General features: G+C 37.5%; 1 protein-coding gene and 2 long non-coding RNA genes across 9 annotated transcripts; 1 reads left to right on the top strand and 2 right to left on the bottom strand.

The window, feature by feature from the left end:
• Positions 1-273: 273 nt before the first annotated feature.
• Positions 274-5,892, bottom strand: LOC110759624 (uncharacterized). 3 transcript variants are annotated; one of them, XM_021961709.2, is made up of 5 exons: positions 5,716-5,892; positions 3,166-4,805; positions 2,260-2,832; positions 1,316-1,488; positions 274-1,178 (listed from the first exon to the last, which is right to left on the bottom strand). In XM_021961709.2, exons 2-5 carry the CDS (start codon positions 4,787-4,789, stop codon positions 447-449), a joined length of 3,102 nt encoding a protein of 1,033 aa, XP_021817401.1. In that variant the 5' UTR covers positions 4,790-4,805; positions 5,716-5,892; the 3' UTR covers positions 274-446. The 3 variants fall into 3 exon arrangements, with proteins under 3 accessions (XP_021817401.1, XP_021817402.1, XP_088111732.1); XM_021961710.2 differs by having other exon boundaries at positions 2,260-2,829; XM_088255606.1 differs by lacking the exon at positions 5,716-5,892 and adding an exon at positions 4,878-4,967.
• Positions 5,893-7,657: 1,765 nt separating this feature from the next.
• Positions 7,658-11,019, top strand: LOC110759627 (uncharacterized). 2 transcript variants are annotated; one of them, XR_002527146.2, is made up of 3 exons: positions 7,658-7,996; positions 8,172-8,260; positions 10,885-11,019. It is a non-coding gene; the product is annotated as an uncharacterized LOC110759627 (long non-coding RNA). The 2 variants fall into 2 exon arrangements; XR_015836769.1 differs by lacking the exon at positions 10,885-11,019 and adding an exon at positions 10,190-10,786.
• Positions 11,020-12,287: 1,268 nt separating this feature from the next.
• LOC110759628 (uncharacterized) lies at positions 12,288-15,269 on the bottom strand. Of its 4 annotated transcripts, none has more exons than XR_002527148.2 (3): positions 14,939-15,238; positions 14,748-14,869; positions 12,288-13,662 (listed from the first exon to the last, which is right to left on the bottom strand). It is a non-coding gene; the product is annotated as an uncharacterized LOC110759628 (long non-coding RNA). The 4 variants fall into 4 exon arrangements; XR_015836771.1 differs by having other exon boundaries at positions 12,288-13,656; positions 14,939-15,236; XR_002527147.2 differs by having other exon boundaries at positions 12,288-12,449; positions 14,939-15,235.
• Positions 15,270-15,546: the final 277 nt, after the last annotated feature.

Raw genomic sequence — 15,546 nt, 5'->3', positions numbered from 1 at the left:
CATAATTTTACTTTTATTTGTAAAGCTATCTTCTGTTTTTTAAACTCAATTTCTCTTGGAATTTGAGAAATGATGACTTTTAGATAGAATTTAAAGTTGAACTTTATGAGCTCCAAATTTCATGTTTTTTTCCACCCGAAATTTTTAATTTCTATGTTTTTTTTTTCCAAACATGGAAATTGATTCATATCAATTTAGAAATTCTGACTTTTATCAAAATCCTAAGTTTATTTCCTTCATCCAAACACACTGTAATGGAAGTAACGCAAATCAGAAAACAAAACAGGCTGGATGCCAACCAAAAGTTGTGCCATAGATGCAAATGAAGGTCTCTAAAATCAGCACTATACAGTGGGACTGGATTTTCAGAATTCAATCCAATATAAACTGGTCCTTCAAAGTTTAAATGTGTGGAAGGTTCCTGCTATATATGATTAGGGTCATAACTATCGAGTGTTGGGCAACAAGTGATGGGAGTGAGGTAGCCCAGCATTCTGCATGGCACTAAAATTAGTGCCGATTTCATGGTCATTGTTGGCGGCAGCCATACGAAACCTTTCAGGGTGTCCATAAGTTTCATACAGCAGAGATGATGAACTTAACCCTACGGCAGCCATACGAAACTGTGCAGGGTGTCTGTAATTTTCATACAGCTGAGATGACGAACATAACTCCACTGCACCAAAATTAGCACCAGTTTCTTGGTTGTTGGCCACCATACCAAACTTATCTGCACCAGTTTCATGCAGCAGAGATGACGAACTTAACTGCATGGCACCATTAGCACCAATTTGATGGTCGTTGGCAGCCATACCAAACCACCCAGGGTGTCCATGGTTTTCATACAGCCGAGACGAGTCACTGTTGAAAGTTGGCAATGTATAAGATCTAGGAATAGCTGCTAGAGGTGTCGGATGACTTATATTTTGACGTTTCTCTGGTGGTTGAAACTTGGGGGCAGAAGTGCTAGTAATACGCTTCTTCCTTTCTTCATGTTCTCGTTGTCCCAACTTGGAGGTAAAAGATGTCCGTAAACGTCTCCAACTCTCCTTTAGTTTTCCCAGCTGAAGAATTTCTGACTCGATGTCCTTGGATGGGTATTCAGACTCAAGATTGTAATCTTTGATGCATTGAATCACAGCTCTAAGATTAGCTATTTGGTCTTTTACAACAGTATCCTGTGAGGAAAAATAAGACTTGATAGATGTATATTTACACTGAGAATGATCCTAAATTTAACTATTTAAGAAGCGTTATTTGATGTCAAAAGTATATGTACCTTTTCTTTCGACCAAAAAAAAAAGAGTATATGTACCTTTGCATTTTGTGATTTTTTTCCCATCCATTTTGTCCAGTACGACTTCCTTGCATCTTCCACATATTCTTTTAGGAGTCGTACTGGCGGGAACTTGTCAACTACCTTGAAGGTGCAAATAAATCTAACAGCCTCAATCAATTGCCTCCTTTCAATAAGATTTTGAATAAAATCTGCAACATGTAAAACAAAATTGCAGGATTGATCAAACTGCTCCAGATAAGTTTCAAAAGGAGAATTGCACAGTATCACCAAGCAAACGTAAAGAGGTTAATGTTAGAAAATGGATAAAGAAGCCAGTGGGGTATAGCTCAGACAGTTGAGCTCTTCCACCTCCACCCATGTGGGCAGAAGTTCGAAAACCCCCAGGCACCTAATGAATATTTGTGTAAAACCCCCTTCCCCAATCACTTGTAATCAAAACAAAACCCAAAAAAGCACAAAGAAGAGAAAACATATGTAGGGTGGAAAAGAAGAAATCTGAACACAACTAAATAGAGGACACAGAATGCCAGTGATGTAAGAGGACACCATTCCCATCAAACTAAATATCAACCAATCAAAAGATAATTTGCAGAGATTTACTGAGCTTCAGAATCACAGTTATAAAACGTTCACTTAAAAATATATAATATATCCCAACAAGATCAGTCTGTAATAAATAATATCTTGCATAACCTCATTGTATATTTCCATAATTATATCGACTCATGAAGTTTATCATAGGTTTATCAATCACGTTCACACCATTTGCTAAAATTCGGCCCATTAACTTCTCAAGGCAGTATACCAACCCCAAGCTATCGCCCCAGCACTATGTACATAAGAATGGCATCTAGGACACTCATAATTACAAACACCAATAGCCAAAATATTGTGAACTGCAGATTAATGTAGTGGAACACAAACATCACACAATGAAAGCCAATTTTCAAGAAACTTACCAGGGATCTTATCAGAAAAACCAAGTGTCTGATGTAATTCTAGAGCCTGTTTATGCTGAGAAATCATGCCAAGAAGCTTTACAATTTCATCTCCATTCAAGAAAGAAAGCAATCCATATGTAGCTATAAACTGCAGAAAAGAAAAAATCTCCAATGAATTTTCAGAATCAGCTCTCAGTCTCTCTTTCCACTGAACTGCTAGCTCTATTGCATCTTCTTTCAAATGGTCTCCAACATGCGGTACGACTTTCATCAGCTCCTTCAACAGGGGAATGTGGATCTTCACGAGAGTTGCTTCGAAACCAACATCTCCTTTTTTCCAATATTGATCAAGAGATGTTTTCATCAGGTTCAAAACAAGTTTTTCTGGGTTGAATGACATTCGTAGAGCATCAAACATTTCGTTTTGTACTAAATTATCTCCACTTAAATGCTCTTTTATACACCCTTGCAAATTCCTTTCATCTGTGGTGGCGCTTGGTTGAAAATTTGGAGAAGGAGAAGTTGCTACATTTCTGACTTGTGAGGATTCTGGTTCCTCCGTTTTGACTGGGAATGAAAGGGTGCTACCTGCTATGCAATTGCAAAAAGAAACACAGAAAAGGAAATTCACTGGTTAGTAAGCAAATAATATCGACTTTAATATATCAAAAGAAATTTACAGCATTATGTGCCACTTGTGCTACTATAGATGTCTAGTTATTGACTTAACATGGGTAAGAAATATGATAAATAACCCATATGATTCTTCAAACATTTAGATTTTAATTAGAAGATCAAGTTTGGGACAGTGCACTCTAGAGAATTGTACTACAAGTGTGGGTGTGTATATATTCAGAACAAAAGAGTATAATACCAATAAGAAACTCAGATATAACTAGCAAAAATAAATATAAAAGAGCTTACCAGGTGCCTTATTTGTGATGCCAAGGGCCTGGGATAGGTCAGTTGCATCTTCCGGTTGAGTAACTACAGCAAGAAGACTTTGAAGCTCCCTCGCATCATAAGTAGAGGTAAACTCAAACGCAGTAAGAAGCCACAAAAAACCTAAAATCTCCAAGACATTCTCAGCCGCCACTGTCATCTTATCCTTCCAATCAGCTGCCAGCTTAATTGCTTTTTCTCTCACCTGATGATTAATCTGTGGTGACAACCTCTTTAACTCCTGCAACAGAAGAATACAACTCCTTCTAATAACTGTCAGATCAAAATCAAACTTCATTTTGTCTACAGCCGAATTTGAAGAGTAAAACCCTTCAATTGCATCTAAGACCAATTCTGCTGGGTCTGATGACGCTTTAAGATGAGCAGACATTTCGCTAGACAATAAGGCAATTCTCTTCAAATGCTCATTCATGAGCAACAACAAGCCTCTACCATCCCTATTGATGCTAGATTGATTACTTGCAGAGGAAGGAATAGTGGCAATGTTAGCATGGGTATATTCCAGACTTTGGGTGTGTTCTTCGGTGGATTTTCGAATTGAATTGATTTGCTGTTGTTTCAATTCAAGTTCTCTGGCCCATTGCTCCAGTTTCCTCCCTTTCTTTTCAAGTCCATTGGAGCATTCTTGTAATGACTTTTCTTGTGAATCCAAATGCTTCCCACATTCTTGTATCAACTGTTCAAGCGAATCTAAATGGTTTTCTTTCAACTTAACCTCATTGAGGCATTCAGTCACCCCTTTTTCAATCAGACTAAGTTCCTCAACTTTTGACTCAAATTGTTTCTCTTTCAATTCAAGTTTACAGAACAACTCCTCCATTGATTTCTTATGCAAAGAAAACTCTTTCACTTTCAAATCCGTTCCCCTAATTATTTTATCTTTCGATTCGATTGTCTTAGAGAATTCCAGTATCGATTTCTGAATCGATCCAAGTTTCTCCTTTTTCAATTTCATCTCCTTGTCACCTTCATCAACCAATCTTCGTGCTTCTTTAATTTTCTCTTCTTTCAAATCAAATATTTTGTTCTGCTTCTCAATTGACCCCAAAATCTCATGTAATTGCCTCTCCTTCAACTGAATGTCCTCAGAGTACTTGTTTAAAAGTCTTTGAACCTCTCTTAATTCCTTCTCCATAGACTCAACCAACTTTGACTTCTCTTCCACTGTTTTCTCATACCAATTCAATTTACTTGTTCCCCAATTAATACTTTTTTCAATAGAATCATATTCTTTCTCCTTCTCTCCAACCCATCTCTGAACATCCGAAAATCGCTTCTCCTTAACAGAAATCTCTTCATTATGCTCTTTAATCAATAACTGAAGAGAGCGCAAGTGCTCCCTGCCCGATTCGACCTCTTTTAATTTCTCTTCAATCAACCTCTCAATTCCATGCAATTCGTTGGCTTTTGCTTGCACTTGGTTCTCTAAGACCCCCATTTGCTTCTCGTGATCCTGTACCTCTTGCAATCTGGTGAGGAGCCCATTCCGGAAGGAATCAAAATAGTCCAAAAGATCCTTCAATGGCAGGGCGAGCTTCCTCTGCTTCAACTCTAATTCTTCCAAGTTGAAAGCTTTCTTATCCATTGTTGGGCTGCTTCTCCTGTAAAAGGACCAAACTTGTTACAGACGACGTGGTGGTAGAAAATAAAGAGTAAGAATGTTGGCATATTACCATGGGTCCAGCCCATGATGGAAAAATATTCTTTCGGTGGTCAAAAGTGAATAACCAACAAAATGATGAAACCAACATTAAATGATGATGTCTTTAGCCAATGATGGTGTCTCTAGCAAATGGTGCTGCCACCCGTTGGAAGAAAGATCTAAAGGCTTCCAGGTTTTTCCTTTCTCAAATATAAAAGGACATGCAAGTGTGCATGCGGGTGATTGTAAGAGAGTTTAGAAAAAGTGAGTCCTGTGTGCTGCACTAGAGGGAAGAAGCCGAGAGAGAAGGAGAGAACACCATCTGCAAAAACCATTAGTATTCCACTCCAATTCTGTGAGAGTGAGAGAATTCATTTGTATACCACTCTAAGTGTGTGAGTGAAGAAAAACTGGGAGAGTATAGTGTGGTGTCATTGTATTTTCCCTGTGTTTATCATCAGGCCCTGGGCATTGGCTTGGTAAGATCTGTCTTGTTGTACCCATTATTTTGTTATAGTGGAAGAAGTTCATATTGCTGCCCCGTGGACGTAGGCATTGCCGAACCACGTTAATTTTTGGTGTTTCTTTATTTTTCTGCAATTTCACTCTAGCACTAACCGATCCTAACAAAGAAAAGTTGAAGCAAATTAGAAAGAAAAGCCCAGTGCCTAGTTTCCAAAAACCTAAAACAGAGTAACAGGGGAGAGCAGAGAAAGCATTGCGGGTGGAATCACTGCCACTTTCAAGTAGTAAAAACCAGAAAACCCTAATGGCTAAGCCTAAGCCCTGCAGAGACGATTCATTTTCTGAAAACCCTAAAACAGAGGAGACGAGATTGAAAGAGAGAATGAGGGTCTCATTCAACATACCTTGGGTTGGGTTTTTTCAGATTTTCTCTTGCAATGGAGTTATGGAGCAAGTAGGCCAAGCTGCTTCTTCTTCTTCTTCTTCTTCTTCTTCTTCTTCAACCTCAAGCGTCTCCAAGGTTGTAACTTTCTCAACCTCACAAGGTTCTTCTCACTTGTCCTCAAGCTCAAAGCACTGCCGTTCAACTTCCTGTAGCATGCAATAAAGGCAATGTCTTTCGAATGACATTTGGACATTAACCAATGTACAATGGTCATGTCTTCAAACGTCGCCACGTATCCATCTTTTTCGATCGCTTTTCTCTTTTCTTTTTACGGCGATTGTTTAATGTTGCCTAGTGTTCAAATGACATTTCGAACATGTAAAACCCATATCGAAAAATTAAGAGTTAGTTTGGTGTTCTACTAAAAAAAATATATATATATGATTCTTTTGTTCGGCCAAAAAAAAAAACATGATTCTTTAAAAAAAATATGAGTTTTCAAATATTGATTTTAAGATTTTAAGACTTGTTTAATATTAAAAAAATTGAAACCACAACAAATTGAACTCAAAATCGAGTAAACTAGGCATGGAAATAACGTTTTTCACCTACCTCAAGATATAAAAAACCCACACAAAAAACGTTTCAAAAACCCATCACTTGGATTAGCTAGGCAGGTGCAGGGCGCATGAGAGAGAGAGGGTTTTGAGAAAAAGAAAACTGGTAAAAATGGGTTTCACCAAACATGAATTATGGACTTTAAACTCACAAATTGTTTTTAAGTTTTAAAAAATGGATCCAAGATGGGCTAAGGGTAAGAAGTTGGCATATTCCGCCCATGATCAATTGGGGTTGTCCACGACCATGTGTGCGATTATATAAAACAAATCAACTAGTTTGGTAACAATTAACATCAACATAATGAATTTTCCATATATAATCTTTAAATAGTAATTTAAAAAGTAAACAGTTCCGATTATGACACATGATTTATAGTAAAGATTCATTGATCACAATATAGTAGATTTTCCTTTTTCGAATTTACCCATTTATGCAAACCTACTTTGAGGATCAAGATACTTAGAGCATCCACAGTGTGGGGTGTAAATTCGGGGGTGTAAAGCCACTTTTACATCCCCTTTACACCTCCGGGGGGTGTAAATATGTTTTTTGCTCCAGTGGGGGGTGTAAATTCGGGAGTGTAGCCGTGGGTCCCAGCCTTTTATGTTGACTTTTCTTCATTTTTCTTCTCTTTTTTCGGGTGGGTCCCGCCTGCAAGGGATGTAAAAATGGATGTAAATATACATTTTATTTTACATCCCCATAGTGGTGATGTATATTTACATCCATTTACATCTCACAATTGGAGACGATTCCGGTGACTCGGGGTGTATATTTAACATACACCCCCCACTGTGGATGCTCTTATAATTTGAAAAAAAGTCTTATCAAAGTAGGCAATCCAATGCAACCATTAGAGAATCAGAAGCATTAATGTAGGTGATAAATGGAGTGTGTTTAAACTTTAATTATAGACAAATCATATGCCCAATAAATAAATGATGCATAGAAAGGTAAAAAAGATGATGAATATTGCGACAAAAAAGCTTTGTATTTATGCAATCCAAAAATGTTTGGTTTGGTCATTTTTAATTTTTAACTCAATGAAGTGCTATGTATAATAATTTTCATTAATCATGGGAGTCATCAGTAATTTTATACGACATGTCGCAAGAAAGCCCATAACTACTGGACTAATACAAGAGGATGGGCCAATTTCGACCCCAAAAAAAAAGGGATGGGCCAATGCGAATTGAAAGTGAGGACACGCGGCCAAGTCCAGGGTCGAGGCAATTAAGCAAACCAGTCCAGTCCACAAACTCTACAAATTCTAAATTATAATACAAAAGGAAACGACATCGTATGAAGAAGAAAAGCTTCTTATCCGAAAAGGCGCCTGATCTCGCAAATGATAAAACCTTAACCCTCGGGCCCTCAGAGTCCCGAACGAGAGTGAGAGCAGATCTGAGAAAATGACAGATGAGAAACACAGAGAAGGTCTGGAAACCCTAACAATGGCATTAGCTCTGTGATCGGAGCCTTCGTTGTAGAGCAGAGACTTGAGTGTGAAGAAAGAGAGAGACGACGGGGCATGAAGAAAAGCTCCTCAAATGCGATTCTTGTTTTGCGAGGTTTAACGCCTCGATGTCCGCCATTGATCCACGATCGGATCCGTTCAAGAGCTCACCGTTGAAATCGCGTAGTAATTAACACCAAGACCAGAGATCTGATGGGGCTAGGTATGGGGGTTCCAGGACCCGTCAAAGTTGATTTTGAAATTTAGGGTTTACTTAGGTTTATGGTTTACGGAGATCCTTGTTTTTTATTTGATGGAGCGACATGCCTGAGGAATTAATTAGTAGGTTGGTCTTTAATTCAAAGCATTAATGCGTTCGCTGTTTGCTTCCATTCCAGGTACACTCCCTGGCAGCTTGCTCAAGATGCGATAGGGTGCGATGTGGATTGATAGAGGCACCGACAGCGGGCCTTCCCTTATCCTTAAGGTTTTACTCCTTACTCATTCAAGCATGTGGATGTTTGTTTTTTTATTTTGTAAGATATCATTTTTTGTTTTTAAATGGAAACAAAATGAACAAAAATAAGTTTCCAGAGGCAAATAGCATAGTATTTTTGAAAAGTTGAACGATATATCTGACAAAAACAAAATTGGCACACATATGGGAGCGCTTTGAAATAGCATATTTTTGTTGAATGATATATTCTGATATGCGGGAGTGGGGGACGGTATCTTACATATGGAATCGGGAACATTGTGACATTACATCAGTGATACACGGTGGCGTGGTGAATTTAAAAGTAATCATTTGTAGCAATATCGGATGGTCTAATAACCATGCATAACTAGACTGTTCAACAACTTGATGTTCCGACAAAAAGAGAACATGAGGTGGAAGACATTAGAACGTGAAAAATCATAAATGGGTTAGTGCATTACTCAAATATTGTCGCACACAATGTTCTAGGCAATGTCAGTAATCTGAGTGTTTTAATTAGACTCTCTCCTTCTCAACTTTTCAAGTTAGGATGAGACTGCAAGGAGTCTTAGAAGTTCTCAGTATTTGCTTTTGCATCTATGCACCCAGGCAATGTTTATAGGTTATTACCATGGAAATAACATTTGAAGCAGTAAATTTCATAGAACTAAAATTTATCTGCCCACATTGTCAAATATATACCGAGGATAGATTGGCAGTTATAAATTTAGAAATCTATTCAGTCTCCCTCTCTGGTGTCCTGTTATATTTCCTAGTTGTAGTTGGTACATATCAATCTTAATTTGATATAATTTCTCACTGTAGCTGTTTATCATTCATTTTTTTTCTATTATTGACAATACCTTTGGATTGTGTAAAAGCTGGAAGATATATAACATATATAATTTATATAATTTATGTTTTAATTGTGTTTCCGTGTATTGGCAGGTATTCTTTTTGGTAGTAAAATGTTGTTTAAAATGAAGTTATGAATATACAAATGTAGTAATAGAGTATTTTAAAATGTTTCTTCAGGATGTTGTGTTCTGGTTTGCGATCTTTAACATTCAGTGGTTATCACACACCAAATGTTTCTATGTTCTTTTTTCGTTATTGACGTAACAAACTGTTCTTCCCATCATTCCCACTTGTTGCAATTTAACGCTACTGTTTTTTTTATTCTATGGTTTTTTTGATATCCTTTTATATTATTAGCTTTCGAGTTTGTCCATATTTTAAAGACAATGCCAGCGCTGGAGTCTATTACTGTTAGGGGTCGTTTGGTACGGCGGACTGTTATGGACAGGACTAAATCCTGGGACTGTCTTGGATTAGCTCGGATTGGCTTAAGCTGGATTAAGTACTAACCTACGTTTGGTGCTATGTCGGACTAAGAAACTGGATTGTAAAAATAGTGAAAACCTATGTTTGGTGCTGTGTCGGACTAAAAAAATAAATATTTAATTAAAAATTTTAACCTAAAAATAAATAATTAAAATTCTAATATTTATTTTTTTGTCAATTCATTATTTCATTAAACCACATACAACAAGGAAAGAATGGAATAAATTCTAATATTTAATTAGTGTTGTCCCTTGCGTTATCAAGTAAAGAGCAAGAGGACCCAGCAAGCAGCAGCATTCATTTTCTTCTTCTTTTCTCTCTCTCTCTCTCTCTCTCTCTCTCTCTCTCTCTCTCTCTCTCTCTTCTTTCTGATCTCATTTTCTTCTTTTATTTTCTTCCTCTTTCTTTCCTTCTTTCTTATCTCTGTTTCTGGTTTAATTATTTCCAGCTTTTTCTTTTTGGAACTTCTGCGAATTGGAACTGCTTTTCTTTTCTTTGTTTTGGGGTTTCATTATTCTCTGTTTCTGGTTCTTCTCTTTTACCAATTCCCTACCTAAACCCTTTCTAATTCGTGTTTTTCTCGTGTACAAACAGAGATGGCGAAGAGGGATGGTTCTGGGTTTTGCGGCTGGCTGGGGTGGCGAAAAGAGATGGTTCTTCGGGTGGCTTGGGCTTCTCGGTGCTGGGTCTGTGCCTGGCTTGCGGGTAGGGGTCATGAGGGAGAACAAATCCTGGGGAGAAGGGGGAGTGCTGGGCGTTGGGTTCTACCATAGAACGTCGATTGGGTCTGTGGTGGCTTGGTTTTGATTCAAGCCGTAAGGACATCCAGCCAGACTAGCGAGTTCTAAATAGCGATGGTGCTATTTTGCGAACCGCTTTTGGGGCTCACTCTATTAGACATGCGAGTCCGGTTATTTTTTCACTATTGGACTATATAGTCTCATTTAAGCTAATCCCCTCTTTTACCAAACATGGGTTGTAAGTGTTATTTAATCCAGTCCAATCCAGTGAGGCATAGTGAGGCATACCAAACATGCCCTTAGCCTTTTATTTTGTAGGTAACTTTTGAGGATTGATGTTTCTTCTAGAGACATGCAATGATGTTTTTTGTTCGTTCGTTATTGTGACGCTTTCTTATGTTTGTTTGTTGTGTCATACACTTGCTCATTCAGTAGTTATGCTTCGGTTCAACTTATTATTTTGCACACTGACCATCTGGTTTATTTCCGTCATATTCCAATTGTTATTATTTCTGATGGTTCTAATAGTTTAACTGTTTTTTCTCCCAGGATATCTAAAGCCAGAGGCTACGAGGATTTCGCCTCAAATTTCCTTTTTGGTTTTTTTGACTAATTTGATCTAATTTCAATCAAAACAAGTCTGTATAATATCATTTTTTTTATTTGTAGTTATTACTTGTATTATATGCATGGTTTTCTTTTTCTTTTGTTAGCCACTTGGAACATAGACTAGTCCCAAAGATTTGTTGGGTCAATACTTCTAGACCCGCAATACTAAATTGGGCCAATGAATGGCCCATATTCGATCAAAAAGGCTCACTAGAAAGCCCATGAGGGGTAATAAACCCAATGATTTGCCACTAAACGACAAAGTAGGCCCAGTGAAGGGCCGATAAACCTCAAACGAGGCCCAATGGAGAGCTATCAAACTACAAATTAAGCCCAAAATAGGTTCACAAAACGACAAAAAAAGATCAGTAAACGACAAAATAACCATAATGATGACAATAACCGACAAAATAGGCCCAATAGAAGGTCACTAAACGACAAAACGGGCTCAATGAAACAGCATTAACGACAAAATGGGCCCAACAAAGTGCCAATAAACGACAAACTGGCCCAATGAATTAACGCTAAACGACAAATTAGGCCCAATGAAGTATCACTAACCGACAACATAGGCCCAACAAGTGCCACTAAACGACAAACTAGGCCTACAAAAGAGAAAATAAACGACAAATTAGGCCCGATGAAGACCACTAACCGACAAAATAGGCCTAACAAGTGCCACTAAAAGACAAACTGGCCCAATAAAGAGATACTAAACGACAAATTAGGCCCAATAATGCGCCACTAAACGACAAAATAGGCCCAACCAAAAGACAACTTAGGCCCAATGAAGCACCACTAAATTGGTCCTAATTTGTCGTTTATTGCCTCTTTTGTTGGCCTAGTTTGTCGTTTAGTGGCACTTGTTGGGCCTATTTTGTCGGTTAGTGATACTTCATTGGGCCTAATTTGTCGTTTAGCGTTAATTCATTAGGCCTAGTTTGTCGTTTAGTGGCACTTTGTTGGGCCCATTTTGTCGTTAATGCTATTTCATTGGGCCTATTTTGTCGTTTAGTGACCTTCTATTGGGCCTATTTTGTCGGTTATTGTCATCATTATGGTTATTTTGTCGTTTACTGATCTTTTTTTTGTCGTTTTGTGACCCAATTTTGGGCTTAATTTGTAGTTTGGTAGCTCTCCATTGGGCCTCATTTGAGGTTTATTGGCCCTTCACTGGGCCTACTTTGTCGTTTAGTGGCAAATCATTGGGTTTATTACCTCTCATGGGCTTTCTAGTGAGCCTTTTTGATCGAATATGGGCCATTCATTGGCCCAATTTAATATTACGGGTCTAGAAGTATTGACCCAACAAATCTTTGGGCCTAGTCTATGTTCCAAGTGGCTAACAAAAGAAAAAGAAAACCATGCATACAATACAAGTAATAACTACAAATAAAAGAAATTATATTATACAGACTTGTTTTGATTGAAATTAGATCAAATTAGTCAAAAAACCAAAAAGGAAATTTGAGGCGAAATCCTCGTAGCCTCTGGCTTTAGATATCCTGGGAGAAAAAACAGTTAAACTATTAGAACCATCAGAAATAATAACAATTGGAATATGACGGAAATAAACCAGATGGTCAGTGTGCAAAATAATAAGTTGAACCGAAGCATAACTACTGAATGAGCAAGTGTATGACACAACAAACAAACATAAGAAAGCGTCACAATAACGAACGAACAAAAAACATCATTGCACGTCTCTAGAAGAAACATCAATCCTCAAAAGTTACCTACAAAATAAAAGGCTAACAGTAATAGACTCCAGCGCTGGCATTGTCTTTAAAATATGGACAAACTCGAAAGCTAATAATATAAAAGGATATCAAAAAAACCATAGAATAAAAAAAACAGTAGCGTTAAATTGCAACAAGTGGGAATGATGGGAAGAACAGTTTGTTACGTCAATAACGAAAAAAGAACATAGAAACATTTGGTGTGTGATAACCACTGAATGTTAAAGATCGCAAACCAGAACACAACATCCTGAAGAAACATTTTAAAATACTCTATTACTACATTTGTATATTCATAACTTCATTTTAAACAACATTTTACTACCAAAAAGAATACCTGCCAATACACGGAAATACAATTAAAACAGTATTTTGAAAATAGTCTATTTTCACATCATGGTGCAGTTACTCTGTTCTACAACTAAGAAATAATCCTGTGCTGCAAAAGACAGTCTTCCCATCATGCATGACTTATCAAAATCATGTTAGGAAATGAATACAATATATTACTATAAATTCATGTTATGCAATCAACTAAGGTTTGATATGCGTCACATATGAAACTGGATGTTTGAGCATTCACACAGACACACAAACGAAGAAGAGCACAGATACAGATCTCTGCAGATCACGAAAGCCAACATTGTCGATTTTGTACTACAGTCCTAAAGATGAGTGGCAAAATTCTATCATATAGAAGGTTTAACGTAATTGGTAATAGGATCTTTAAAAGTAAATCAAACCCAGATTGCAGATTCCTTGCTATATTTTAGAGCCTGCAATGCAAAGAGACCGGCGTTTTTTTGTCATTCGTGTGAATTTTGGAAATTACACTTCCATCAAATCATACTTGTCCCTGTGTTGTGGCACCACCTGTAAAGTAGGTAGGGATGGGCAACAGCAACGGGTTACCCATTGGCCCAAATGGATACCAGTTAGGTGGTGGTGGTTAGTACCCATGGGTGCCCATTGCCTATCCCTAGTCACGGTTAAAAATTTAAAAAGAATAAAAAACAAGTACATAAGATAGGATCTATTTGAATAACTCAAACCCAAAGATTCTTTCAGTTACCCCTAACAAACTCTAGGAAGTTGAATGAAATGCTTAAGGGAAGCAGGGTTAATATCCTATATAATAATAGTTTGGGTTAATCTTAAATGATAAATTGAATATTTTTACAAAGTCTAAATATGTATTGAAATGTCACTGTCTGCGCGTGTGTGTGAGTGAGAGAGGAAAAATATGAATGGAAGGATGAAGGTCCTTTTACTAAGGCTTCTCTTTTCCTTCCCACGGGCTTGTCACAAAATTCTACAGAAGTCCCACATCTTGTTATGCTTTAAAGTTTAAGACATAAGAAACTATCATAAGGCTTAAAGGGTAGCTCACTTAAAGAGCAGACATAAGATCATTCTACACATTGTATGAGAAATTTTTTGGAGCATCTTTTCAGAAAGGGATTTAGAAAGTGACTTTCCTTGAAACCAAAGTCCAGATTCATATGTTTTTTCAAACACAAGCTACAAAAGAAAATGCAAAATCAAAACCTCTTTAAAAAATACCTAGTTTGTGCAATGGGCTCAAAGAAACTTAAATTTGGACTCAGCAGAAATTTAACTATACTTGAGATGTAGATAATGTAATGGTTTTTCTCCTTTTTCCCATTTTTTTTTCACTCTGGATCGAGATAAAGTTGGAAATATAAACAGAAAAACAGAAAAGGAAAACTCATTAGTGCTCTCATTTTTCACCACCAATTTCTTGTCCTCAAAATAAGGGCGGATATGAAGTTGGTGATCAGAAGAACGCTCTCTGCTCTCTGTGATACCAAATATTTAAAAAATGCATCTGGTGCACCCCTACATTGAAGAACCCTAATTTGACCCAACTCCATAAACTTCATTTATTGTTTCAACGCTATTATTTCTACAACTATTAGATTTAAAGCCAATCAGGTATCACCGCGTGTAGTGAAACCCTAAGCGTTCTTCTATCACGGAAAGGAACCCTATAATTAATACAAGCAAAAGGTGTGAACATAAGAATAGGGAAAAGATGCTCACCCTTATTAACACAAGTCTATTATCACGCCGAGAATGAGGAACCCTCGGACAGCAACATCGACATCTCGTACATTCTCGCCATTACCGTCGTTTCCCTAAGCAAAAACACATCCTCTTGCGATCTAAATACAAAACCCTAGAATTAATACAGGAAAAATGTGCGAACAAAAAGATAGGGTAACGGCGCTCACCACTATGGACGACATCGTAGAGAGCTCGTGAGTGTATTGTCGCCATTGACGGTGGCCTGCGAAGCCGCTTCGTTCTTCTTTGCCATGCAAAAGCCCTAAACCCAAACGATGCTAGTAATTCTCAGAAAGCTAGCATCTGTATTTCCTCTAGAAGATCGGATCGCGCGAAAGTAGAAATGAATTCCTAGAAACAGACAGAAGCCAAAGTTTCTCTAGCAAATCATAAACTCGGGCCTTGGTTTTCTATCGAAACCATAGCCCTGGGCCTTGATTTTGTAGAGAGATCCTAACCTTGGGCCTTTGATTGTTTGAAAGAAACCCTAGCCCCTCGGCCTTGATGGGAAAGCCACAACAATAGACAGTAGAATGAGGCCAAGGAGTTATGTCCTTTTACCGAGGTAAAAAGACCTTCTTATCCTTGATGTTTTAGACTGCAATGAAGACGTGTCCATGTGTCAAGTGTTTTCTTTCCTTATTATCCAAATTAAAATACCCAAAACACCCGATACCCAATTTCTTTTGCTAATGACATTTGTTATTTGATTAAAAACAAATTAAAAAAATATATTTTTAAAATGTGCATTAGTTACGTATATTAATTAATCTTT

This window comes from Prunus avium, chromosome 6 (assembly GCF_965620075.1).
Source record: "Prunus avium chromosome 6, drPruAviu1.hap1.1, whole genome shotgun sequence".
In the NCBI taxonomy this organism is placed as follows: Eukaryota; Viridiplantae; Streptophyta; class Magnoliopsida; order Rosales; family Rosaceae; genus Prunus; species Prunus avium.
This window is presented reverse-complemented; position numbering and strand designations above follow the sequence as displayed.

Coding starts and splice junctions, on each gene's coding strand:
- LOC110759624 (XM_021961709.2), bottom strand. CDS start 4,789: ATGGATAAGAAAGCTTTCAACTTGGAAGAATTAGAGTTGAAGCAGAGG. Junction 2,833..3,165: donor CATCACAAATAAGGCACCTG/GTAAGCTCTTTT, acceptor GCAATTGCATAG/CAGGTAGCACCCTTTCATTC. Junction 1,489..2,259: donor TTTTTCTGATAAGATCCCTG/GTAAGTTTCTTG, acceptor TACATGTTGCAG/ATTTTATTCAAAATCTTATT.